General features: G+C 44.6%; 1 protein-coding gene across 16 annotated transcripts in view; it reads right to left on the bottom strand.

Moving 5' to 3' along the window:
- MARCHF10 (membrane associated ring-CH-type finger 10) overlaps nt 1–27,332 on the bottom strand; it is a 114,026-nt gene that overhangs the window by 5,489 nt on the left and 81,205 nt on the right. For 13 of the 16 annotated variants that reach the window (XM_089773924.1, XM_089773922.1, XM_075911304.2 and 10 more), the window contains one exon: nt 21,803–21,916. In XM_089773924.1, coding sequence (XP_089630050.1) covers nt 21,803–21,916 — 114 coding nt within the window. Of the gene's footprint in view, nt 1–9,491; nt 9,526–12,124; nt 12,325–21,802; nt 21,917–27,332 lie in introns of those variants that run through there. The other 3 variants (XR_012898013.2, XM_075911300.2, XM_075911301.2) reach the window with 3 other exon arrangements.

Raw genomic sequence — 27,332 nt, 5'->3', positions numbered from 1 at the left:
ATGCAAAGTGCTCCATTTAGGAAGGAACAATCAGTTTCACACATACAGAATGGGAAGCGACTGTCTAGAAAGGCAGAAAGGGATCTAGGGGTTATAGCGGACCACAAGCTGAATATGAGTCAGCAGTGTGATGCTGTTGCAAAAAAAGCAAACATGATTCTGGGATGCATTAACAGGTGTGTTGTGAGCAAGACACGAGAAGTCATTCTTCTGCTCTACTCTGCATTGGTTAGGCCTCAGTTGGAGTATTGTGTCCAGTTCTGGGCACTGCATTTCAAGAAATATGTGGAGAAATTGGAGAGGATCCAGAGAAGAGCAACAAGAATGATTAAAGGGTTAGAGAACATGACCTATGAAGGAAGGCTGAAAAAATTGGGCTTGTTTAGTTTAGAAAAGAGAAGATTGAGGGGGGACATGATAGCAGTTTTCAGGTATCTAAAAGGGGGTATGTCTACGACTACAGCACTAAATCGAACTTACTTAATTCGAACTAAGCTAATTCGAATTAGCGCATCTAGACTCAAAAACTAATTCGAATTAGCGTTTTGCTAATTCGAACTAGTGCGTCCACACTAATTGGACGCTGGGTCGCATTTAAGGGCAGCTGAAACCGGTTCCGGCATGGCATCAGGTCAGTAGTTGCTTTGTGTGGCTGCTGTCTGAGGCTATCTGAGCCTCGTGCTTAAAGGGACTCCCCTGGACAGCAGGGTGTCATAAGGAGGAGAGAAAACTTGTTCATCTTGGCCTCTGAGGACAGAACAAGAAGCAATGGGCTTAAACTGCAGAAAGGGAGGTTTAGGTTGGACATTAGGAAAAAGTTCCTAACTGTCAGGGTAGTCAAACACTGGAATAAATTGCCCAGGGAGGTTGTGGAATCCCCATCTCTGGAGATATTTAAGAGTAGGTTAGATAAATGTCTATCAGGGATCGTCTAGACAGTATTTGGTCCTGCCATGAGGGCAGGGGACTGGACTCGATGACCTCTCGAGGTCCCTTCCAGTCCTAATATTCTATGATTCTATGACTAACATTTATTGGAGTATAAGCTTTTGTGGGCAAAGACCTACTTCGTCAGATGCATGTAGTGGAAATTCCAGAGGCAGGTATAAATATACAGACACATGAACAGAAAGGAGGACCAATCAAGAGGAAGGCCAGAAATAACGAGGTCAATTCAGTCAGGGAGGATATGTCCCACTTCTAGCACCTGATGTGGAGATGTGAACACCAAGAGAGGAGAAACTGCCTTTGTAGTTGGCTAGCCATTCAGTCTTTGTTTAATCCTAACTTGATAGTGTCAAATTTGCAAATGAATTGTAGCTCTGCAGTTTCTCTTTGAAGTCGGTTTTTGAAGTTTTTCTGTTGCAGGATGGCTACTTTTAAATCTGCCACTATGTCCAGGAGATTGAAGTGTTTTCCCACATGTTTTTGTATGTTACCATTCCTGATATCTGATTTGTGTCTGTTTATTCTTTTACGTTAGGACTGTCCAGTTTGGCCAATGTATATGGCAGAGGGGCATTGCTGGCACAGGATGGCATATATTACATTGGTAGACGTGAAGATGAATGAGCCAGTGATGGTGTGGCTGATATGGTTAGGTCCTGTGATGGTGTCATTGGTGTTATGTGGCAGAGTTGGCACTGAGGTTTGTTGCAGGGATTGGTTCCTGAGTTAGAGTTACTGTGGTGTGGTGAGAATTTGCTTCAAGTTACAACATAAGAACAGCCATACTGGGTCAGACCAAAGGTCCATCTAGCCCAGTATCCTGTCTGCCGACAGTGGCCAGCCCCAGGTGCCCCAGAGAGGATGGACCGAAGACAACGATCAAGCGATTTGTCTCCTGCCATCCCTCTCCAGCCTCTGACAAACAGAGTTCAAGGACACCATTTTATCCCCTGACTAATAGCCTTTTATGGACCTAACCTCCATGAAATTATCTAGCTTCTCTTTAAACTCTATTATAGTCCTAGCCTTCACAGCCTCCTCTGGAAAGGAGTTCCACAGGTTGACTACACACTGTGTGAAGAAGAACTTTCTTTTATTAGTTTTAAACCTGCTACCCATTAATTTCATTTGGTGTCCTCTAGTTCTTCTATTTAGGGAACTAATAAATAACTTTTCTTTATCAGCCCTCTCCATACCACTCATGATTTTATATACTTCTACCATATCCCCCCTCAGTCTCCTCTTTTCTAAACTGAAAAGTCCCAGTCTCTTTAACCTCTCCTCATATGGGACCCGTTCCAAACCCCTAATCATTTTAGTTGCCCTTTTCTGAACCCTTTCCAAGGCCAAAATATCTTTTTTGAGGTGAGGAGACCACATCTGTACACAGTATTCAAGATGTGGGCATACCATAGTTTTATACAGGGGCAGTAAGATATTCTGGGTCTTATTTTCTATCCCTTTCTTAATAATTCCTAGCATTCTATTTGCCTTTTTGACCACCGCTGCACACTGTATGGAAGTTTTCAGAGAACTGTCCACGATAACTCCAAGATCTCTTTCCTGATTTGTCGTAGCCAAATTAGCCCCCATCATACTGTACGTATAGTTGGGGTTATTTTTCCCGATGTGCATTACTTTACACTTATCCACATTACATTTCATTTGCCATTTTGTTTCCCAATCACTCAGTTTGGTGAGATCTTCTTGGAGTCCCTCACAGTCTGCTTCTGTCTTGACTATCCTAAACAGTTTGGTATCATCTGCAAACTTTGCACTGCTTACCTCTTTCTCCAGACCATTTATGAATAAGTTGAGAAGGATTGGTCCCAGGAGTGACCCTCGGGGGACACCACTAGTTACCCCTCTCCAATCTGAAAATTTACCGTTTATTCCTACCCTTTGTTTCCTGTCTTTTAAACAGTTCTCAATCCAAGAAAGGACCTTCCCTCTTATCCCATGGCCATGTAATTTACACAAGAGCCTTTGGTGAGGGACCTTGTCAAAGGCTTTCTGAAAATCTAAGTATACTATATCTACTGGATCCCCCTTGTCCTCATGTTTGTTAACCCCTTCAAAGAACTCTAATAGATTAGTAAGACAGGATTTCCCTTTACAGAAACCATGTTGACTTTTGTCCAACAAATTATGTTCTTCTACATGCTTCACAATTTTATTCTTTACTATTGTTTTGACTAATTTGCCCGGTACTGAAGTTAGACTTACCGGTGTGTAATTGCCAGGATCGCCTCTAGAGCCCTTTTTAAATATTGGTGTCACGTTGGCTACCTTCCAGTCATTAGGTACAGAAGCCGATTTAAGGGATAGGTTACAAACCACAGATAATAGCTCAGCAATTTCCCATTTGAGTTCTTTTAGAACCCTTGGATGAATGCCATCCGGTCCCGGAGGTTTGTTAACATTAAGTTTTTCTATTTGTTCCAAAACCTCCTCTAATGACACTTCAATCCGGGACAGTTCCTCAGATTCATCACCCACAAAGGACGGTGCAGATTTGGGGTATACATTTAAGTTGGGCCTCTATTATGGTGTCTTTAAAAAGTTTCCATGCAGCTTTCAGGGATTTGGCTCTAGTCACTGTGCCTTTTAATTTCTGTTTAACTAACCTCCTCATTTTTGTGTAATTCCCCTTTTTGAAATTAAATGTCAGGGTGCTGGACTGCTGAGATGTTCTTCCCACCACAGGAATGTTAAATGTTATTATATTATGGTCACTATTCCCAAGTGGTCCTGTAACGGTTATATCCTGGACCTGATCCTGTGCTCCACTCAGGACTAAAACGAGAATTGCCTCTCTGTAGGCAAGGACTGGCCTGCTATCCAGCATCTATGTGAGACAGCGATCGTAGTCCAGGATGTGTTGTAGATCACTGATGAGGCATTGGAGAGGTTTTAGCTAGGGAATGCAGATGATGGCCAGTGGTGTTATGTTATTTTCTTTGTTGGGCCTGTCTTGTAGTAGGAGGCTTCTGGGTACATGTCTGGCTCTGTCAGTCTGTTTCCTCACTTCCTTGGGTGGATATTGTCATTTTAAGAATGCTTGGTGAAGATCTTGTAGGTGTTTGTCTCCGTCTGAGGGGTTGGAGCAAATGCGGTTGTACCTTAGTGTTTGGCTGTAGACAATGGATTGTGTGATGTGTCTGGGATGGAAGCTGAAGGCACGGAAGTAGGCATAGCAGTCAGTAGGTTTTTGGTATAGGGTTGTGTTTATGTGACCATCACTTATTTGCATGGTAGTGTCCAGAAAATGGATCTCTTGTGTAGATTGGTCCAGGCTGAGGTTGATGGTGGGGTGGAAACTGTTGAAATCACAGTGGAATTCTTCCAGAGCCTCCTTCCCATGGGTCCAGATGATGAAGATGTCATCAATGTAGCATAAGTAGAAGAGGGGCATTAGTGGATGAGAGCTGAGGAAGCACTGTTCCAGGTCAGCCATAAAAATGTTGGCATATTGTGGGGACATGCAGGTGCCCATAGCGGTCCACTGGTTTGAAGGTATAAATTGTCCCCAAATCTGAAATAGTTGTGTATGAGGATAAAGTCACAGAGCTCGGCCACCAGTTGTGCTATGGCATCATCAGGGATACAGTTCCTGACAGCTTGTATTTCATCTACATGTAGGATGTTGGGCTACGTCTACACTGGCCCCTTTTCCGGAAGGGGCATGTTAATTTCAGAGATCGCAATAGGGAAATCCGCGGGGGATTTAAATATCCCCCGCGGCATTTAAATAAAAATGTCCGCCGCTTTTTTCCGGCTTTTAGAAAAGCCGGAAAAGAGCGTCTACACTGGCCCCGATCCTCCGGAAAAAGCGCCCTTTTCCGGAGGATCTTATTCCTACCTTGAAGTAGGAATAAGATCCTCTGGAAAAGGGCGCTTTTTCCGGAGGATCGGGGCCAGTGTAGACGCTCTTTTCCGGCTTTTCTAAAAGCCGGAAAAAAGCGGCGGACATTTTTATTTAAATGCCGCGGGGGATATTTAAATCCCCCGCGGATTTCCCTATTGCGATCTCTGAAATTAACATGCCCCTTCCGGAAAAGGGGCCAGTGTAGACGTAGCCTTGGTGTAGAGAGCCTCTACATCCATGGTGGCTAGGATGGTGTTTTCTGGAAGATCACCAATGCATTGTATGTTTTCTCAGGAAGTCAGTGGTGTCTCGAAGATAGCTGGGAGTACTGGTGGCGTAGGGTCTGAGTAGAGAGTCCACATATCCAGACAGTCCTGCAGCAAGAGTGCCAATGCCCGAGATGGTGGGGCGTCCAGGTTTATGGATCTTGGGTAGTAGATAGAATAACCCTGGTTGGGGCTCTAGGGGTGTGTCTGTGTAGACTTGTTCCAGTGCTTTTGTAGGGAGTGTCTTGAGCAGATGGTGTAGTTTCTTTGTGTACTCCTCAGTGGGATCAGAGGATAGTGTCCTGTAGAATGTGGTATTGGAGGGTTGTCTGGCAGCCCCTTTTTGGTAGCCTGACTTATTCATGATGGCAACAGCACCTCCTTTATCAGCCTCTTTGATCTGAGAGAAGGAGGTGTTCAGCATGGAAAAGCTTTAAGATTAATCACAAGTTACTTTATCCCAGAGAAAGTGTAATGGGAATCTCTCAGGTTGAACTGGAAGGGGATGCTGAGAAATTTATCCATATTATAGTATCACAGTTTGACAATTAGGAATGTACTCTTCTGGGCTGAGTTCTACCTCAGCAATGAGCTGCTGCATTAGCAGCATATGCGAGATATGGAAAAATGTAGATGGCTAAGTGGCAAGACAGAAAGGACTAGAAAACAATGAGCGTGGAGCCACCAAGATTCGAGCTTGATGGTATGTCACCAATAAATTAAAAAAGATGACCATGGGCATGAATTGAATCTCTTTTATATTCCCAGTATTTATAGATGAACTTAAATGAGTAGATAGCATTTTGCTATAATTTTTTAGACTATTACATGCTAGCTCCTGGTTCAATTACTGAGGCTTAGAGGCAATAAGTGCTCATGTAAAATGCAGGTTTTGATTAGAACCAGGAATTTTTGAGTGATGCAGTCAATGCCCCAGTAGAGAATAGGCTCTAGTTATATTCATTGCAGGACATTGAGAAGGGGAATCGGGTGTAATTAACCTAACTAGAAACTAGGTGTCACTGTAGCATCACATGATAAATCTGAAACAGTGCGTCTTGACAAAAACAAAAAACAGGACTATGTAGAACTTTTTAGTCCTGTTTTTTGATTCAGCTACACCAGACTAACATGGCTACATTTCTATCACTATTTGACAAAAACAAGCAGACTTTAATCTGCTAGAATCTAACATGATGCCTACTAAAAGAGGTTGGCTGTGAGCACACTTGCCATACACTATTAGGTACAATATCTGGAGTCTGTGTATGGGTTGGAATAACAAGCTGGGCAGTTGGTATTCTTCGTGACTAGTTTTACATTCTCTTTTATATGTTTATAATATTTGATATTTTTCTCTGAAGCTGATGTGTCTGAAATGGGTTCAGAGTAAGAGCTCTTATCCCAGGGATGGGCAATAATTTTTTGCCAGGGGCCACTTCAAAAATTTCTGAAGTGGCCCCAGGCTGCTCTGGAAGGGGCGAGGCCTCAAGCAGAAGGGCAGGGCCTCGAGCAGGAGGGGCAGGGCGGGATACTTCCGGGTTTCCCGCCCCCAGTCCATGATTGGTTTGGGGGTAGGGGAGCGCCTTGGCCTGTCTGTCCCCCCCTTGCCCCTAGGTGCCCATGCCCCTGGCTGGGAGGAGACTTCCCACGCTCCCCTGCCCTCCGGCCAATCAGGGCCTGAGGGTGGGGGAGTGTGCGAAGTTTCCTCCACTCTGTCCCCACCCTGCATGGCGCTTAAAAGCACCACGCACTCCTGGCAGGGCAGGGGGAAGCTTTGTGTGCTCCCTTGCCCCCAGACCAATCAAGGCCTGGGAGTGGGTGAGCGCGCTAAGTCTTCTCCCACCCTGCCAGGAGCGCCCAGCACTTCTAAGTGCTGCCTGCTCCTCACAGGGTGGGGCCAAGGAGGAGGAAACTTCATGCTCCCCTCCGCCCCCAGGCCCTAATTGTCCTGGGGGTGGGGGAGTGCATGAAGCCTCCTCCAGCCCTGTCAGGAGCGCCTGGTGCTCCTGGCAGGGCAGAGGAAACTTCACGTGCTCCCCCTGCTCCTAGGCCCTAATTGGCCTGGGGGTGGAGGAGCAGCAGGGCCTCCGTGGACCGGATCTACCCGCTTGGTGGGCCGAATCCAGCCTGCGGAGGCCCTTTTGACCACCCCATCTTATCCGGTAAGAGTGATATTTGAGGGACAGAGGATGTTTTCATATAACACAATGATAACTTTGAGAAATTAGCACGGGAAGACCATGGAGAGATTTGTTGGTTGTATTTAAAATACTAATTCTCATTTGCTCTTTCTGTTTTTTCTCTAGTGATACCACTGTAAACAAGGAGTTAAAACAGGTGAAAGTAGAAGTGGCTTTGGCCACAGGATGGCAATGGCATGTCTTTGGGGAATGTTAACATTCTATGGATTTACAATTCATTTGCCACAAAGTTTTCTCTCCACTTTGTTTCACTCTACTTCAGAGATGAGGATACAAGTCCTTCATTTAATAGAAGGATAAGATTCCCTACACTGTAGTGTAACTTGTCAAGAATTTGCCCTCAGAAATGATGGGTTAATCTCTTCCTGTATGAGAAAGTAACCATTTTCTAGACAACAGCTCTAAATCTAAACCTTGCTTTGTTTAAATGCTCTTTGCAACTCTCAACTGTGGGACAGAAAAGTCTTTGTGATATATGATATTATATAACATGATGGTCAATCCCAAGGATGAAGCTAGAAAATTTACAGGAAGGAGGTTTTAAAACGAAACTACAAAGCAAAATTGAAATCTGGGGACTTGTTTACATAGCGGGGTAGTACATTCTGCAGGGGTGTGATTTCTGAAGCACAGTGTTGTGTTGGATTATAATTGGTCCATGTAGCTCAAGTGTAGACAAATTATTTTTTGTCACAGTATAGTCAAGGTCCAGACCCAGAGAAACATTTTTCATACCTCAATAACAATCATAATGACAAATAAAAACACTTGGCTTTCTGGATTTGTCCCACAGTCTGCCTGTTGATGACCCCTGATGTAGACCCTTCTAGTGTGAATTAGTGGAACGCTGTCCGAAACAGGACCTTGCTAGAACACACTAGGAAACATTTAGTGTGTTCTAAGGCTTATATTGTAACAATAGCATGACATGGTCCTAGATTTTTTACCTGAAACACTAAAAGGAACATAGTAAATTTTCTCAGTGGACTACATTATGGAGCATGTGGGTGAGCATTTACTCACGCAGCTTCAAAAGGTCTATTTGCATGAATAAATGCTCTCTTGATTAAGTAAGAGCTCCACATTCTAGCTCACAGAGACTAAGATTCTTCTGTAAGTAAAACCAAAATATTTTCTTACAGATAGTGATTAGCCCCATAAAAATAATCTCACTATTTGCCTTGTTTTACATCTGGCAAAGACTCATCATTAGTGTTTCTTTCTGAGCTTGAACGGACAACTAAAATTCCCTGATCAATCCAAAGGAGAAAAGCTAAATGTCAGCACTTAAAAACAATAGATAAAACAAAAAGCCTTATTAAATGGAAAAAAGCTTCAACAAATGAGTAACCAACCTTCCTTCTGGGTGTTCTAAAAAGAGCTCATAAATGCTGATAAAAATAGTACAAAAATTTACTGCAGCAAATAATCATGAAGAATTCTAGCATACCAACTGTAGAACAATCAGGCTACGTCTATATTGGCAAGATTTTGCGCAAATACTCTTTAACTCAAGAGTTTTTGCGCTAGAGTATTTGTGTAAGAGAGTGTCTACATCGGCATGTGCCTCTGCGCAAAAGACGTGCTTTTGTGCAAGAGCATCTGTGCCAGTGTAGACGCTCTCGTGCGCAAAAAAGCTCTGATGGCTATTTTAAACATCAGGCTTTCTTGCGCAAGAAATTGATGTTGCCTGTCTACAATGGCCTCTTGTGCAAGAACAGTTGTGCAAGAGAGCTTATCCCTGAGCGGGAGCATCAGAGTATTTGCGCAAGAAGCACTGATTTTATACATTAGAACGTCAGTGTTCTTGTGCAAGTACTCGCGGGCAGTGTAGACAGGTGGCAAGATTTTGCGCAAAAGCAATTGCCAATGTAGATGTAGCCTCAGTGATTTAATGCAGCTCTGTTCTCTCTCTTTCTAGAAGAGATGGGTGAAGGGAAAAGCCTAAAAAACTAGCATTTCCTTATTTATTTTCTCTCTTTATTGCTTTTGTGGAAAACTTCAACAAAAATTCACCAATTCAAAAACATTGGTGTGATGCAAATAACTGTTTTCTTCAACTTAAATTTCCAGATATCTTTGTTTCTGATTTGTTAACTTATACATCTGTATTGGTCTTAGTACCATGGTGTGAGGGTGAACAGCATGTGTAAGAACTAATAAGCAAGAATCTCTGGGAAGTGATTCTGAATTCCAAAAACCTACTTTCATTTTCCTCTGCTCTAGGTTGTCTTGAGAGCTATGAGAAAGGAGACAAGGATTAATAAAAAATTTCCACATTAACCACTTATCAGACATAAAATTTAATATGTCTAGAGAGACTGCTATGGAAATGTTTTGAAAACACTGGAAGAAGGCATGCAAATTATTAAAAAGCAAGATAAATGAGGAAATCACAGCACTGTTAAGATGCAAAAAATGAAGGATTATTCTCAATGTCACAACTGTTTGTTATAAACAGCCATGGTTTGTTATTAGACATAGCTATATTTAGCTATGTTGAAAGACTTTTCTTTTAAGCAATTCATCCCAGGATCAATATTGAATTTTGTCAGTGTTGATAATATTAATAAGATGTAAGGTTTCAACTTTGTTTGGGACTTTTTTTGTACCAATGAAATTTTCCTCCATGTATCAAACTTTGGATTTAGAGTTTTTGAACTTACATAGATTTATATTGCCTTCACAGTGATTTCACACTAGCTGTTCACATGTTAGAAGAATGAGGACAGAATCAAACCCAGGTGCAACAAGTATATAGTCTGGGTTTGATAACTTTCACCTACAGAACTAATCAGACATGAAAAGATTTTAAAAGAGGCAATGATTTGACCTGCAAATGTGACAACCTGTATGGTTGTTTTAGCAGGTGAGCTTTTGTTACTTCGTGGCAAGATGTCACATAAAGCAAAGGAGTACAGGGGTCACATATATAATTACAGTAGTTACTGTTCACTGGTAGTGACTGTCATGGGTGGGAGGGAGAGAAGTTTCTATAGAAGCACAAAATTCTCCCCCTGCCAGAGATACATGTTCTTCACTGGCAGAGCCTCACTCAATGTAATGTGTAGCTCTTTGGAAGGAAAGGTTAAACAACAAGGGCAGCCAAATGGCAGGTGTGTGTAGTTAGCTCAGAACAGGGGAGCAGAGTATTTCTCAACTGTTTCTCATTTACAGGTCTTGTCTGCACTGGCACATTTTGTCACCCAAAACTGTCTTTTGATGACAAAAACCTCCAAGTGTCCACATTACAATGTGACAAGTTTTGCGACATACAGACGTTTTTGGCAACAGATACACGAGGGACTTTTGTCTCTGTGCTGTCTACAATGACACAGTGTATACCAGGTAGGTTTTTTTGGTGAGTTTATTGGACTCAAGCATGTATCCCACAATGCCCAGTTTAGTCACTCTGGACATCACCTTGAACTCAGCTACCCTTCAGCTATGTAATGTTTACAGGTAAAAAGATGCTCCCTTCCCACCTGCAAATCCAGAGAAATTTAAATCTGTCTCCTGTGTCTGTGGCACATAGTGTGGTGATCTTCATGGCATCTTTGCAAGGAAACAGGGGTGATGGCTGTCGATCCAAATGCTCTCCTGCTTGGAGCAATGCATAGCTTTTGAATCTAATTGGTGTGGGGAGTGAAGATTTCATGCAACTGGAGTTGCAAGTGACTCGAAAGAACTTGGACATGTACGATTGCATTTCTCAAAGCCCTGTGTGACAAGAGGTCTGAGCAAGATACCCAACAATGCAGAGCCAAGATCAAAGAACTCTGGCAGGCCTACCACAAGGCAAAGGAGGCAAACAGCCAGTCTGGTGCTGCACTCAAAACATGCTGTTTTTATAAAGAACTTGGCAGAATTCTGAGTGGGGACCCCATAACCAAGCTGCCTGGACACCATGGATAGTTCTCAGAAGAGAAAAGAGCCTGAAATACTTGTCCCAGATACACAATAGACACAAGTTGATGAAGAGACTGAAGACGGCCAAGAGGTGAGGATCAATCCAGTGTGCACAGCAGCGAGAAATTGTTTCTCAAAGGATGCTGAAGAGATGCTGCATGTTGAAGCAACAGAAGGGACACAGAGTATGTTGGTGTACTGGTGGACAGGGTTGGGGGCAAAGCAATTAGAGAGGTGGTGCCCCGGCAAGTAGTTGCTGTGCAGGTAAGTGGGGTTGAGAGCTCAGCACCCTGAGGGGCAGTATGGAAGTCATGAAGGGCAGTATGGAAGTGGTGTCCCAGCGAGTAGTTGCTGTGCAGGCAGGTGGGATTGGGAGCTGAGCGGGTGGTAACCATTGGCAGCCATGCAATAGAGTAAGTTGCTCTATGCAGTTAGGGTGGGGGGCAGTAGCATGGGATGACCAGAGGCTGTACTTCACTCTATGGGTCTGCACTATGGCCAAACACAGCATCAATGTGCGCACAGATAGCAGTAGAATCTTCCTGGTAAATAGCGTTGAAGATTCGCCTGATGTATTTATTAATTTTGTTATGGAGAATCCACAGCAGGGCTGCCTTTGCCCCATCCCCATGCTACAACACTTTCTCAAACCAGTCTTCAATGTGTGCTGTCAGAATCAAGGCAGCACACAGTTTGGCTACATAAGGACCGGGGAGCACCCCCATTCGCCTCCAAACACTTAGCCCAGGTTTGCTTGTTAACCTTCAGCAGGGAAATGTCGGTAAGAGTGATTACAGCCTGCCGACAAGTGTAGGATTATCAAAAATTGTTTACTTGTACAAGTGCTGTACAACCATGGTCTGTACTTTTTTGGGGAGTCATAAGCAACACTCCTCCTTCCCCACTTTCCCCACACTTTTAAAACTCACCATGATCACAGGGTCTGCAGTGATCTGTGCTTGCTTCCAGGCTAATCCAACAAACTGGGAAGTTTTCTTCAGGGGTATGCATGCTAGTAAAATGTAACAATCTTTATCATGAAAAGTACAGTTACTCTATTGTTAATGGTTACTTTTACAGACCAGACCTTGAGGACCCAGACATCTTGTACACCATCAGACTACAGCAACTGAGGAAAAAGAAGCCAAGGATGCATGATCATCTGGGGAAGGATTTGTTGGGTCATGCAACAAGTCAGTCAGAGAAAAGAGCAGAGATGAGTTACAGAGAGGGAGCAAAGATTTAGGGTCAGGGATCAGAGACAGGAGACCATGCAGGACCAAAATGACATCCTGAGGAGTATAATACTCATGAATGATAATAGAGACCATAACCTATGGTCTCTCGTGAAGAACTCTTTTCCTAGCAGCTGCGCCTCTACCCCCCTCATCAACATGCATGGTTGCAAAGGTGCAGTTCTGCATTTAGCAACCCTTCACCTACATACTCATCAAAATCCACACCCATCACAATCCAGCAATGGTTTCTTCCCATTACGCTCCACTCCCTGTGAAAGCAACAAGTGACAGCTGGATGTTAGTCCAGCTGTGAGGTTTTCAAAGAAAAAAAATACATATATCATGCATGTTTCCATGAGTTTTTATTTTGTGTTAAACAAACCACAACAAACGCTGTAGCCTGAATCCTTTGGAATCATGGGAATGCCTCATATACAATCCCAAAACACAGAAATCTCAGGCCCCCTCACTGTCAAAGAGGTTCCTCAGAGCCTTCTTGATATTGATGGTCAATCTATGCATTCCTCTGACAGCTCAAGTGTCTGGCTGTTCGCAGTGTGAGTGCAAGCATCACACCTTACTGTGGGGAAACACTTCACCCTTACTCTCACAGAAACTATGTAAGCAACAGCATGCAGGCACCACCTTGGGGATATGATTCTCCAAAAGGTTCAGCCTGCCATAAAATCATAGAACACTAGAACTGGAAGGGACCTTGAAAGGTCATCAAGTCCAGTCCCCTGCCCTCATGGCAGGACCAGTTACCATCTAGATCACTCTTTCTCAAAGTAATCTGAGGGCTCGCTTTGAGAAAACAGCTCCTGTTTGTTTATTTACCGGGTCTGCAGCCATGAATTCTAACGGGTTCCATTGACTGTGGTTCACCGTTTGCTGCCAAGGGGAGCAACAGGAAGTGGCAGTCCAGTCCACGCCACTTCCCACAGTTCCCCTTGGCTGCAAAGAGTGAACCGCAGCCAATGGAAGCCACGAGATTCCGTGGCTGCGGAGCCAGTAAATAAACAAACGGGAGTGGCCAGTTAGCCGCTTTCTCAGAGTGGGTCTGTGGACTGCTTTGAGAAACACTGATCTAGCTCATCCCTGATAGATGTCTCTCTAACCCGCTTTTAAATTCAATCTGCCAGAGGCACATTCAACAACCATTCAACAGTGGATTAGAATATTGTTGAACTGCTTCTTACTGCTGTCCAGGTTCCCCCATGTAAGCTTCATGAGCCTGGGCTGCAAGGGTTAGGATGCATCACCTAGGAACACTATTTGGCTGTGTCTAGACTGGCAAGTTTTTCCGGAAAACCATCTGCTTTTCTGAAAAACTTGCCAGCTGTCTACACTGGCCGCTTGAATTTCCAGAAAAGCACTGACGATCACATGTAAAATCATCAGTGCTTTTCCGGAAAAACTATGCTGCTCCCGTTTGGGCAAAAGTCTTTTTCCGAAAGACTTTTGCGCAAAAGGGCCAGTGTAGACAGCATAGTACTGTTTTCCGCAAAAAAAGCCCCGATCGCAAAAAAGGCGATCGGGGCTTTTTTGCGGAAAACCACGTCTAGATTGGCCATGGACGCTTTTCTGCAAAAAGTGCTTTTGCGGAAAAGCATCCTGCCAATCTTGACGCGCTTTTCCGAAAATGCTTTTAACGGAAAACTTTTCCATTAAAAGCATTTTTGGAAATTCATGCCAGTGTAGACGTAGCCTATAGGCATTTCCAATTCCTCACTACATTTCTGATCTGGAAAGAAAGTTCCAGCATGCAACCGCCTGTACAGGCCACTGTTCCTGAAGATGTGTGCATCATGCACCTTTCCAAACCACCCAACTTTTATGTCTGTGAAATGCCCATGGTGAGCCACAAGAGCCTGAAGTACCTGAAATACCCCTGATGATTGATGTATTGTGAGGTGGTGCCAGGGCCGACCTGAGGTATTCCGGCGCCCCAGGCATAGGTGCGTGGCATTGCCCCCAGGCGCATGGCGCATGAGCGGGCCCGCCCGTGGGGAGCGGGCCCGCCCCCTTAGGGTGTGCGGGTCCGCCCCTGGGGCACATGGTGCATGCGTGGCCCGGCTACAGCTGCTGGTGCGCAGCCTGGGCCCGCCCCCAGGGCGCATGGTGCATGCACGGCCCAGCTATGCCCGCTAGCACACCCCTTACAGCTGCCATCAGGAGCCCCCCAGCAGTTGGCACCCTGGGCAGCTGCCCGGCTTGCCAGTGCCTCCGTCCGGCTCTGAGTGGTGCTTAATGGAGATGTGTCCCCCATCTATTGCCCCGCCACAGTTAGGAAAGCCCTTTTCAGCAAAGCCAGCCACTATGTCACCCACATTTCCCAGAGTCACAGTCCTGTCCATCAAAATGTGATTTATTGCTATGCACACTTGCAGAAGTACTGCACCGACGGTAGCCTTCCCCACTCCAAACTGATTCACAACTGGACAGTAGCACTATGGAGTGGCCAGCTTCCACAAAGCAATGGCCACATGCTTCTCTGCTGAGAAAGCAACTCTCATTTGGGTGTCCTTGCACTACATTCAGGGGCTAGCTCAGCACACAGCTCCAGGAAGGTTGCTTTACGCATCTGAAAGTTCTGTAGCCACTGCTCTTCATTCCACACCTACATGGCAACGCGCAGGGCTCACCAAACTGCGGTGAGCCCCGCTCGCCAGCCGCGCTGGCCAGCGATCTGCACATGCGCAGATCATTCTGCGCAAGCGCAGATCGCCTGAACCCGGCTCTTCCGGGTTACAATCTACTCGCCTGTGGCGAGTAGATTGTATTATTTGTCGAGCCCTGACAATGCGATCCCATAACTCAGAGCTAGTGTTCCTAACCCAAAAGCGACGATCCACTGAGTATATCAGGTCTACCATAGTTAAATGATATAGAAATTCATCACCCTCTGAAGCTGATGAATATGAATACAATTCTGATGAATATGAATATGATGAGTTATAATCATTCACTAGGCGCTTGAAGGTCCATATTTAGGTATGCTGCAATGTGTGATGCCTTCTGCACACTGCTCATAATAAGGGCCAGAAGGCTGGGATCCATGTTTTCTCAGTGCAGAGGCTGGATCTGGCACAAAAGTCAGCTGGAAACCCAGAGGCATTTGGGAAAAAAAGAGATGGCTGATAGGGTGTTTTTCATGCTCCCAATATGCCTCCTGCTACATTGCGCTGTCTCACAATGATTAGTGGGTGAAGGTGACACAAGGCACTATGGGATGCATACCCTTAATGCTTTACTCTGTTGACAAGGGAGCTGCAGGGGGGGGGGCATGAGTTGTGTACAGTGGGAACCAGAAAAAAAAACGGTTTAACAAGTTTCCAGTTTTGGTGACTGTGACAGGGCGTTCGCCCTGCACTGGCCCTTTAAGGGCAAACCCCAGCCGGAAGCAGGGCGGGGGAGTTTAGCCCCAGCTGGGGCTGCCTTAGTGGATTAAGGCCCAGCTGGGAGCTATATAAGAGCATGGGTGGCTGCTCCTAGGGGAGGCTAGTGAAAGCCTGGCTGTTGGGGAAGTAGGAGGCTCCCTGGAGGCAGAGTGGAGCTCTAGCCAAACCAACTCCCAGACTGCAGGGCCTGCATAACGGCCTGGTGGAGAAACAACTGCCCCCGGAAGGGGGGTTCAGAGACTGACTTGGGCACTGCCGGAGGGCAGTGTGGTTGTGAAGAGGATGCTGCAGCCTGGAGAAAGGAGGGGAAACCCCACCAGAGGGAAGGTACCCTACCAGCAGAAGGAGCTGATTCTGGAGACAGATGGCAGACCCCTGCTACGGTGGTGAGTGAACCCCCTCACAGTGACTTTTGCCTGTCAACAGCACTTTTGTCACCAAAACTTGCAAGAGTAGACATAACTGTAATCACAGTTTTACTTCCCAGCCACCTTTGTTGGCTGTTCTCTCTTTTATTGCTTATGTTTACATAAGAAGTGCTGAATCATGTCTGAGAAGGCATGTGTTTTTTGAAGTGAAACTAGATGACTCACTGTGGAACTAGATGACTCACTGTATCACAACATACTCATTACTACTCAATGACTAATAGAAAGGCTTCATGAACAAGAGCCCTGGATCTAAATCTTAGTTTGGTTTTGTTTGAAGTGTTTGTTAAAGGTTCTTCATGCTTTGACAGACTGTTATATAACAGTCTTTAGTGACAAGACTATCGCTAACCTTGAGACTACAGCAATGATATATTCTTTTATACTGAAAATGCTGTGAAGTGTAACCTCACATACTGAATCTCAAGGTTACAGAAAACATTGTTAAACAAAATTATTTTTAAGCTTCCTGAAATAATTTGTGTGTCTCATTATGTAGTGTGTGTGTATATATATCAGACAAGTTTGCTCAGTGTGAAGAGCAGGGACCTTACTGACACTAGGATTTTATTCCTAGCTGTCTCACTAGATCTATACAAGTAATCTTGAACCTGTCACTTAAGCTCAAGTTTTCAAACATAGCCTCTGCTATAGGGTGTCTCTGTTCTCCGGAGGTCAGCATGAGACACCTTGTGGCTGACTAGCAGATGTGTACTAAGTGATTGACTTCAGGTACCTCAGGGGTACTTAACATCTCTGAAACTCAAAATAAGGTTTTTTCAGCTAAGCTACCAAAAATAGGTACCCAAACAGGCCACTCTTGAAAAGGTTATCCTCTCTGTACCCAAACTCATCAGCTTTTTAATATTTAAAAAATGTATTTAAAAAGGGATGTGGTCTGACTTGTTTACTCCAGCTAAAAGTGCCATGAGTAAGTTGTGAGTGTTAAATATTTTTCTACAGCACTCAGCCTTAAATTAATTGTAGGAGATGGGCCTTGGAAATGTAAAAGGTATATTGAGGCTAGAAAACTATTAATTGTAAAAAAAAAAAAAAAAAAAAAAAACCACATATCAAGACAAAGATATAGGAATGTCACTGGAGATGTAATAGCATAACCGTTTAAATGGTTAACCGATAAGCATGAACTCATAGATTACTGTAATGGTTATATGCTGGCTTCCAGCCCCACTCCCAGAATGCTGGCTGCCACCCCATGTTGAAAGCTCTCAGCTCAGGGTTGCAGCCGACACCTTGGAGCAGGGTTGGGAGTAGGGCAGAGAGCTGGCTTAAAAGCCGCTCCTGTCAGCCACCAGTTCCGAGGGAGCCAGCTGCCACCCCGGGATGAGAGCTCTGATACAGAGCCTGCATCATGGGGTGGCAGCCACCATCCCAGGAGTGGGGCAGCAGGTGGGAGCCAATGTGCCCTAAGGCTATGTCTACACTATGATTCTTGCCACAAGAGGCAATGCAAATGAAGCGCAGATTAGCATTTTCTCGCACTTCATTTGCATACTCTTTCATTCCGTTTTTGCGCAAAAACAGGCAGTGTGGCTGTGGCCTTTTTGCGCAAAAACCCCTTTTTCTGCAAGATCCTTATGCCTGTCCCGGAGAGGCATAAGGATCTTGCAGAAAAAGGGGGTTTTGTGCAAAACAGCCATGGCCACGCTGCCTTTTACACACAAACGGAATGAAAGAGTATGCAAATGAAGTGCGAGAAAATGCTAATCTGCGCTTCATTTGCATTGCCTCTTGTGGCAAGAATCATAGTGTAGACATAATCTGAGAGCCAACTTAAAAGCTAGATTCTGGCATGTGCTCTTGGGGTATCCGGCTACCGTGTGTGCTGCAGGCTCTGCAGTATAAAGTTCCTGGAGCACACCGACTGCCAGCCCTGCTCCCAAGGAGCTGGCTTTGCTGCGGGTTCTACACTATAAGCTTTATACTGGAGACTGCAGCGTGTAACTGCTAAGATTTGTAACAGTTACATGGTTATCTAACTGCTTTTTAACATCCCTAGATATCATGAGGACTGTTGTACTAAAAGCAAAGTCTAGATTATTTTATGGTCCATTTTTCAAAACAGAATATAAAAGGAATCAAGAGAATCCAATATTCTATAGGTCATGTTCTAATTAAAACCCTTTCCAGCTTTGAGACAGTCAGGATTGAAAGCCTCAGTTCCCATCAGTATCAAGGAGAGACCAGAGATTAGCTACAAGCACCAAAGCCACTGGATCAATATGTGTGACCTTTTCAGACCAGCTCAACCATAATTTATAACACTCCAGTAAAGCAGTGTTCTGTGAATTTGAACTAAAAATGTGATTCCAAAGAGCTCCAGAAGTAGAGCCCTGCATATCTACAGATATCTGCTTCATACCCATGAATATCCACATCCTCAGATGCAGATAGCCATGCAGGGCTCTACCTCCCACTCCCCCATCCAACCACCAGGTGCATGGGGGGCTGCCAAGGCAGGCCCTTTTACTGCTGGCAGGGAAAGAATGCGACACTCTGTCTTAAATTCCCCTGCAGAAGGGGCTGACCCACCTTCCTACTGAACACTCACCTGCAGAGCCCTGCCGCAAGTCTCTGCTGCCTACCCTCAGTCCCTGCTTTTGTGCTGCCTGTCTCATCCCTGCACAACCCTGCTGCTTCCTTGCTCATCTGTGCTCCCTCTCCCCTACCCTCCAGATGGCTTGCTGTGCAGATGCAAGTAAAATCCCTATCACAGATTGTGGATCAGATGATGAGTTGAGCTTGGTGGATTCAGATCAGATGTGAATCCACATTTTTGTATCTGTGCAGGCTCTATCCATAGGGTAAAGAACAGTTTCAACTTCAGATGCACTTTTCCTGCCAACTGACTGAAAAACCTCTGCAGAAGCTTTGCAACTCATAAGAAGTGCTCTAAACAGAGATAGGTCTTGATCTGAAATACATTCATGATGCCAACAAGCTGCATCATGCCAATTTTGTATTGTGAAATATGGTAACAGGTGCCAGCACCACAGTGACATTCTGAACCCTCCTGAAGTCTTGTGTATTTCCTTGGAACACTCCCTTACACTGTTTTGAAATCATATAGCATCTTTAAATTGGGTGGAAAGAGTCCCCAGACTATATCACTTGCACTGGGGGCCATGACTGGATGATGTAGCACTGGCATGAGGATCCTAAAATGACCTGTTCCCAGGGACTGGATCAGGGACAAGGTTAGCATGCACTGCACTACTGGATTCTCAAAAGTATCTGTGATTTTTGGATCACAAGTCTCAATGACAGTTGCTGAAACTTGTTCTCCTATGTCACATAGTTAGTTATGTGACATTTTCTCCAGTGTGTCCAGTTGTAATTCATTCTCCATGTCTGCCTCAACAGTACGCTGCCATGTTGTCTTGAGCCTCCCACATTTCCATCGTCCAGCAAAGTGCTAGCTTTACAATGGCGTCTGCTTCCCTTCTCATCAGTGCCCTATGCAAATTCCAACCTTCAGCTATTCTTTCCTTCTCAGAGCCGTTACGTGGCCACGTGAAGCAGAGTGAAAACTAGAGTAGCTCTGAACCACCTTAATCATGACTCAACTGCAGGTAACTGACAATTAGGCCCACTCAGTCTCCATTCAAAAGTGCTTTTAAGTGTGCACATTTGTTGCCATACTCGTGCAACTGCATTGGCATCAAGAATGGCTTGCTTCTGTTATAGCCTGCATCAGATCAGTCTTCACCATCACTATGCTAGTGCTGATAGAAGAAAGCACTGGTGTGGTAACTGCGCACTGCATTTGGCATGTTTCCTGACACACTTTTATAATGTTTCTACAACTCTTCTTGCATGTATCCTGTGCAGGATCGGCAGTCCTTCTAATTTTATGCATAAGCATTTTTTGTTTACATGGTGCACTACAGCAGACTCAAGAATTTTTATTTTAAAAAGGAATATTTTAATGAAATCATATAAATCATCTTTTATATAGGCTGCAATTTAAAAAAAAAAATGGGTACAGCAACTGTGGAGCTCTACTTCCACAAACCCCATTTCAGGGATTTGTCTGGGAATAAAATGGTACTGAAAGCTAAAGGGAATTCCTGTGAGATCACTGTAAATAGGTTTGTTAACCAGATAAGACAGATTGTGAACACATTGCACTAATACAAATTACAGGGTCTGATGGAGCAACTGCCCCCTCTCTGGCAGAAAAGGGGCTAAAAGCATCCCTACAGTGGGATGCTTTTTTAAAAGCACTGGAGGCAGCCAATTACAAAGGGGTGAGAAGTAGCCAATCACGACCCAGCCAGCTCATGTAAAAAGAGCTGCAGAGCAGAATTTAGTAGCTGATTGGAGCCTGAGGGGAGAAGACGAACCTCCCGGACCTAGCAGTAGCACCTGGACAGAACAGTGCTGCCAGCAGCAACCACGGAAGCTAGCCAGAGCTCCTAGCTGGCTACTAAGACTAGCAGGCTGAAGCCCTGAAATAAAGGAAAGAAGGTCCTAGGGCCACAGGGAAGTGGCTCAGGGAAAAAGTACAGAGGTTAGAAGGGACACACAATGTGGCTACCAACTACAGAATCCCTGAGCTGGAACCTGGAGTAGCAGGGGAGCCCAGGCACTGCCCTTCCTCACCACTGAGGGAGTAGCCAGACAACTGGCTGTGGTGGCCGCTGAAGGAGGTGGCTAGATAGTTCTCCTACTTTCCAGGGGAACAGCAGCGCACTGAGTATGGTAAAGCTAGAGGACACTGTGGTCTTTGGGATGACACAAGAAGAGGTGACACTGGGTGAGACATCAGAGGGTGCAGAGCTAATTTCCAAGACAGCCAGCAGGAGGTGCTGCACTGGTGAATCACACCCTGTCTCACAGGACTACAACTCTGCTCTGTAGACAAGATTTTTAGGGCTCTCAGGCTATGTCTACACTACCCTCCTAGTTCGAACTACCTAGTCCGTGCCCCGTGTAGCCGCGCTGCACGGGGTTCGAACCAGCAGGGTTTTAAAAATGGCGGCTCCCCGCTTACGCGAATGAAGCCTGGGAAATTCAAATCCCGGGCTTCATTTGCAAGTGCGGTATGCCTACATTACCCTGCTAGTTCGAACTAGGAGGGTAGTGTAGACATACCCTCATTCTTTAGTTCAGATTGCATTCTCATGTGCATATACTAATCAATCTCAGATTTTTAACTTTTCTTTTACTGTGGCTGTGCAAGAAAACACACAACTCCCTATTGCATAACAGTATCTGTGCAACTGCCAGAAGGGGTATAGAGCATGTGTAACTTATTGGCAATCAGTGGGCAAAATCCTGCACTGAGAGAGTCAGTCAGGATTGTAACTTGTACTCCTGAGGAAAGCTTGGGTAGCTTAATAAAACTTAATGCGGCTGATCTTGAAGAGAGATTGCCACAGTTTAAGTGGATTGTAGGCCTTCTCTAGGCTTGAAAACTAGGGAGGCAACTTTAGCTTGATAAAGAGTCAAGTAAGTAAAAAGACAGTATATATTAGTGGTGTTACTTGAAGCATTATCATTTTCACTCCTCTTACCCTGTCGCTATTGGCTTGGTTGTAGTTTAGTCGCATGAGTTCTGCAAACCTCTGTTCATAAAGGTGAAGAAGCAGCACAAGGTAGAGACCTGAATTCATTAGCTCGCTTTGTGCCTGTGTGCAGAAAAGAAATCCAATGTGTTCACTGTTACTTGTAACTCTGGTTTTTGAAGACCAGGAGGCTAGAACCAGTACTATGAAATACTCAGGTTTTCTTTCTTCAGATGGGGCTCTATTATCTACCAAACTCATTTATTAACTCTGAACTGAACTATCTTCATAGATTGTATTTCATTTCTTTATTACTGTGACTATCGCATACAATGGCCTACAATAAGTGACCTGGCTTAACTGCCTGGTCCAGTTTGCTGTACACCAGTGGTCCCCAACACGGTGCCCGTGGGCACCATGATGCTCGCCGGGGCATTTGTGTGCGCCTGCTGACAACCTGGGCTGGCCCCGCCCCGACGCACTGGAGGCGCCGGCCCCAGCGCACAACACGCACGGCGCCTGGTGCACGGCGCTCAGGTGCCCCAGCCCTGGGGCACATGCGGGTGCGCGGCACCAGTGCTGGCCCCAGGCACATGGCTCAGGCGGCAGCACCGGCCCTGAGCCCACAGCACAAGGCACTTGGATGGCCCCGGCCCCAGCCCTGGGGCACATGCCGGCGCTGGGTGCAAGGGCATCCCCGCCCCTGAAGTGTTCCAGGACACGTGGCCCCACCCCCAGGTGCCCGGCGTGTGAGTGGCCCTGCCCCCTGGGAGCCTCTAAAGGTTGGGGACCACTGCTGTACACCATAGCCAGCAGGGACTGCCAGCATTCCTGAAACAAAACACAAAGGACATGGGTTGGATGAGAGACTCAACATTGACTTTTGGCAGGCAATTAAAGGAGCAAAAGATTCTAAAGAGTCCTGTCTAATGCTCCCTATAGCTTGCTAAATTTGTTAAGGTCAGAAGGGACTGGCTATGATCATCTAGTATGATTTCTGGCATAAAACAGACTATAGAATGTAATCTGGGCTCTCACAAGAAGAACATGTAAAAGCAGAGAAAATCAGCAGTTGGGATTCCTAGAGCACAAAACAGCCCAACAGGAAAAAAACAAGTAAGTTATTTCCTTGGCACAGGCAATGGCAAATCTCAGCTGCTAATTAACAAAAAGTAAGCTATACCATCTTAAACTGCTGGGTATCTTGGCACATAAATACAATACAGATAGTCAGATCTATTCTGCCTTTGCTTGTTAGGCCTTTCCATAATTAGTTGGAAGCTCTCCAGGGAAGCCCTTCCTTTCAGTTCTATACCATGGTGTGGTAGAATATGCTATGATGCTGGATGTTTCAGCTTTCTGATAAGATGAAAATTGGAGGTCCTGACCATCTGTAGACTTAAAGATCTCACAGCACTTTTTTAGCAGTCATAGTGATGTGGAAAACCCAGTGTTTTGGCCACACTCTGGGGTAAGTAAGTCATTCTGCCCCCCCCCCCCCCAAACTCTCCCTTTCTAGCTGAAGGTTGTTAATTATGAATCTAATCAATCTGCAGAACAAAATGTAAGAATTATTTTGCCTGGCTTTTGACTAATGTGGTATTTGTTATTCTATACAGTAATTAGTGCATTAAACTGCCAATGGTGAAAAGAATCGTTGTTGTTGTTGTTAGTTTCAATTTCCCCTCCAAATACACTATCATATTGCTAGTTCGGAACAGCAACCATCTTCCCAGCCCAGAAGTCATTACATTTCACTGTTGAAGCAGATTTAAATAAAGCAATAAATTTAAATGAGCACTGACTTTTTTAAACATGCATACTGAATACTAAATGAACTGATGGGCGGGATTCCCTGGGATGCTTACATGAAGGGGAAAGGAGTCCAGGAGAGCTGGCAGTTTTTAAAAGCCTTATTAAAGGTACGGGAAGAAACCACTCGATGCACAGCAAGAAAAGCAAATATGGTAGGTGACCAGATTGGCTTACTGGGGACATCCTTGGTGAGCTTAAACACAAAGGAAGCTTACAAGAAGTGGAAATTTGGACAGAACTCCCCTATATTCGAGCAATATATTTACTCCCCCACCCCTCAACCCCAGTTATCAGGGAGACGAAATTAAATTGGAATTGCAGCTAGTAAGGGATATGAAGAGTAACGAGAGGTTTCTACAGGCATATTAGAAATAAGAGGGTGATCAGAGTGAGAGTGGGGCCCTTGCTAGATGAGGGAGGTAACCTAGTGACAGATGTGGGAAAAGCTGAAGGATTCAATGCTTTCTTTGCCTCTATCTTCACGGACAAGGTCAGCTCCCAGACAAATGCACTAGGCAACACAGTATGGGATAGAGGTGAACAGCCCTTGGTGGGGAAAGAACAAGTTAGGAACTATTTAGAAAAACTAAGAATACACACATCCATGGGCCTGAATATAATGCATCCGAGGGTCCTGAGGGAGTTGGTAATGGCCAAGGGCTCCGCAATGACATTTATCTTTGAAAACTTGTGGAGATCGGGAGATTGGAAAAAGGCAAATGTAGTGCCCATCTTTAAAAGAGGGAAGGACAATCCAGGGAACTACAGGCAGTCCCCGGGTTACATACAAGATAGGGACTGTAGGTTTGTTCTTAAGTTGAATTTGTATGTAAGTCGGAACTGGTACATATTGTAGGGGAAACTCTAGCCAAACATTTCTCCAGAGCTCAGTTTTATTCTCCCGCACCTCACTTCCTCAGTCCTTTATTCTCAAGCTGAGATGTCTGCTGAGAAGCCGCTCCACATCTCCCTGGTCTGCTGGGGGGAAGCAGCTAGTGCAGGGTTGCCTCACCCTGTTTGTAAGTAGGGATCCGATGTAAATCGGATCCATGTAACCCAGGGACTGCCTGTACAGACCATGAAAATCATGGAGGGGATCCTCAAGGAATCCATTTTGAGGCACTTGGAAGAGGGGAAGTGATCAGGAATTGTCAACATGGATTGACAAAGGGCAAGTTGTGCCTGACCAATCTGATTAGCTTCTATGATGAGGTAATGGGCTCTGTGGAAATGGGAAAGTCAGTGGATGTGATATACCTTGACTTTAGCAAAGCTTTTGATATGGCCTCCCACAATGTTCTTGTCAGCAAGTTAAGGGAATATGGATTGGATAAATGAACTGTAAGATGGAGAGAGAGCTGGCTAGACTGTTGGGCCCAACAGGTAGTGATCAATGGCTCTATGTAGGGTTGGTGATCAGTTTCTAGCAGAGTGCCCCAAGGATTGGTTCTATGACCGGTTTTGTTCAACATCTTAATGACCTGGATGAAGGGATGCATTGCACCCTCAGCAAGTTAGCAGATGACCCTAAGATAGGGGGAAAGGTAGATACGCTGGAGGGCAGGGATAGGGTCCAGAGTGACCTGGACAGATTAGAGGATTGGGCCACAAGAAATCTGAGGTTCAACAAGGTCAAGTGTAGAGTCCTGCACTTGGGACAGAAGAATCCCAAGCACTGTTACAGGCTGGGGACTGAAGGCTAAGTAGCTGGATATGAGTCAACAGTATGCCCTTGTAGTCAAGATGGCTAATGGTGCATTAGGAAGAGCATTGCCAGTAGATCCAGAGAAGTGATTATTCCCCTTTATTCAGCTCTGGTAAGGCCACATCCAGAATATTGTCTGGTTCTGGGCCCCCCACTACTGAAATGATGTGGACATATTGGGGAAAGTCCAGTGGAAGGTGACCAAAATTATTAGGGGGCTGGAGCACATGCCCTATAAGTAGAGATGGAGGGATTTGAGTTTTAGTCTGCAGAAGAGAAGACTGAGGGGGGGATTTGATTGCAGCCTTCTACTTCCTGAAGGGAGGTTCCAAAGACAATGGAGAGAGGATGTTCTCAGTAGTGACAGATGGCAGAACAAGGAGCAATGGGCTCAAGTTGTGGTGGGAGAGGTCCAGGTTGGATATTAGGAAAAACTATTTCACTAGGAGGGTAGTGAAGCACTAGAATGGGTTACCTAGGGAAGTAGTGGCGTCTCCATCCCTAGAGGTGTTTAAGTCTCGGCTTGACAAAGCTCTGGCTGGGTTGATTTAGTTGGGATTGGCCCTGCCTAGAGCAGGGGGCTGGACTTGATGACCTTCTGAGGTCTCTTCCAGCTCTACAGTTCTATGATTCTAAATCAACTGGTCAAAACTTTTTCAACAGCATCCTCTGTCAGTGCTACCAGTAAAATATGCTAAGATATTCATTAATCTGGAAATGTACTTAGCCCAGATGAATGCTGTAATCTAGCATGTCCAGCAAAATAATTTTAAGATTTTTTTGTAAACTATCTTTAGTTTTTACAGTATTTATGGTTGCAGGTTTTTTGTCCCATTCAGACAGGAAATTATATTCCAAGCCACGATACCCACTGAAAGCCTAGAGGAGGGTATCTATAGACAATTTCTTTCCAAGCGAATGTTTATATTCATACACAGCACAATGGCAAATCAATCAGCTAGAAAATAGCTTGATGGTATCACTTCTGCTAAAGCATGCTGGGAAATCATTTACTTTTTAATGACTAAAGGCCTAGAGGGATGCAGATGGGGAAATATACACTGTTTACTGCAAATAATTTGAGACTTCTAACAGATTGTCTATCTTCTACAAGTAAGTGGGAAAGACTCTGGCACATTGCAGTATTTATTTTTATTTCTATAAATGCTAAATAGCGTATCAATCCATATGCTTTAGGTGCTTTTGGCATAATTAAAATACATCACAAATAATACTTAAAAGTGCATCAATACAAACAGATATAAATCACACCCAGCAATCAAGACCTCCCACTAGCTTAATTCCCTTTCTTTCTCTCTCCAACAATTACTCCTCCTTATACTTCCTTCCATTTTCAAATGGCTAGGAAAAGAGAGCTTTGCAGCATGTCCTTACATGTGTAAATTCGATGTGTTCAGTTGTCAAACTGTACCAAATATAGGTATTGCCAGTAATTCTGTAAACACTTTAAAATTTGAGGAAAACATGTGAATGCTTATCACTTTAGTCTATTTATGGTTCAACATTCCAGAGTGTAGAGACCCTAATATTTGACTTTATGCTTTCCTTCACACATTTTGCCACTTCACCACTAGCACAACCTACCCTACCATTCTTGTCTCCCTTTATGATAAACATTTACTTTGTTTATGAACAAATTGACCCCCATGGCTTACAGTAAAACTTATAGTTAAAAATTAAACTGCAGGTTTGGGATACTTCTGGAAAATTAAGCAGATAATATTTTTAGCTGTATGCCTGCCAAAGAACAAAGTCTATTGTGGTACTAGGTTTGTTTTCTTATAGCTCTAAATCTTACCCCTACATTTTTCTATTTAAAATGTTTAACTTGTTTCACAAATAACATGCTAATGGGATGATGTTCAATTCCTTGAAATTAAAAAAATTACCTGAATTCCTGCTTGTCTGTTTAAATTTAAACTTCTACCAAGCAAACAATGTTATACCCATCTTCAAATGTAATTACAAACTTCCTTCACTCAAAGCCTTATGATAGTG

The sequence above is a fragment of the Pelodiscus sinensis genome, chromosome 29, assembly GCF_052426305.1.
Source record: "Pelodiscus sinensis isolate ZL-2025 chromosome 29, ASM5242630v1, whole genome shotgun sequence".
Taxonomy (NCBI): Eukaryota; Metazoa; Chordata; order Testudines; family Trionychidae; genus Pelodiscus; species Pelodiscus sinensis.
The sequence above is the reverse complement of the archived record's forward strand: the minus strand, read 5'-3'. Positions and strand labels throughout refer to the sequence as shown.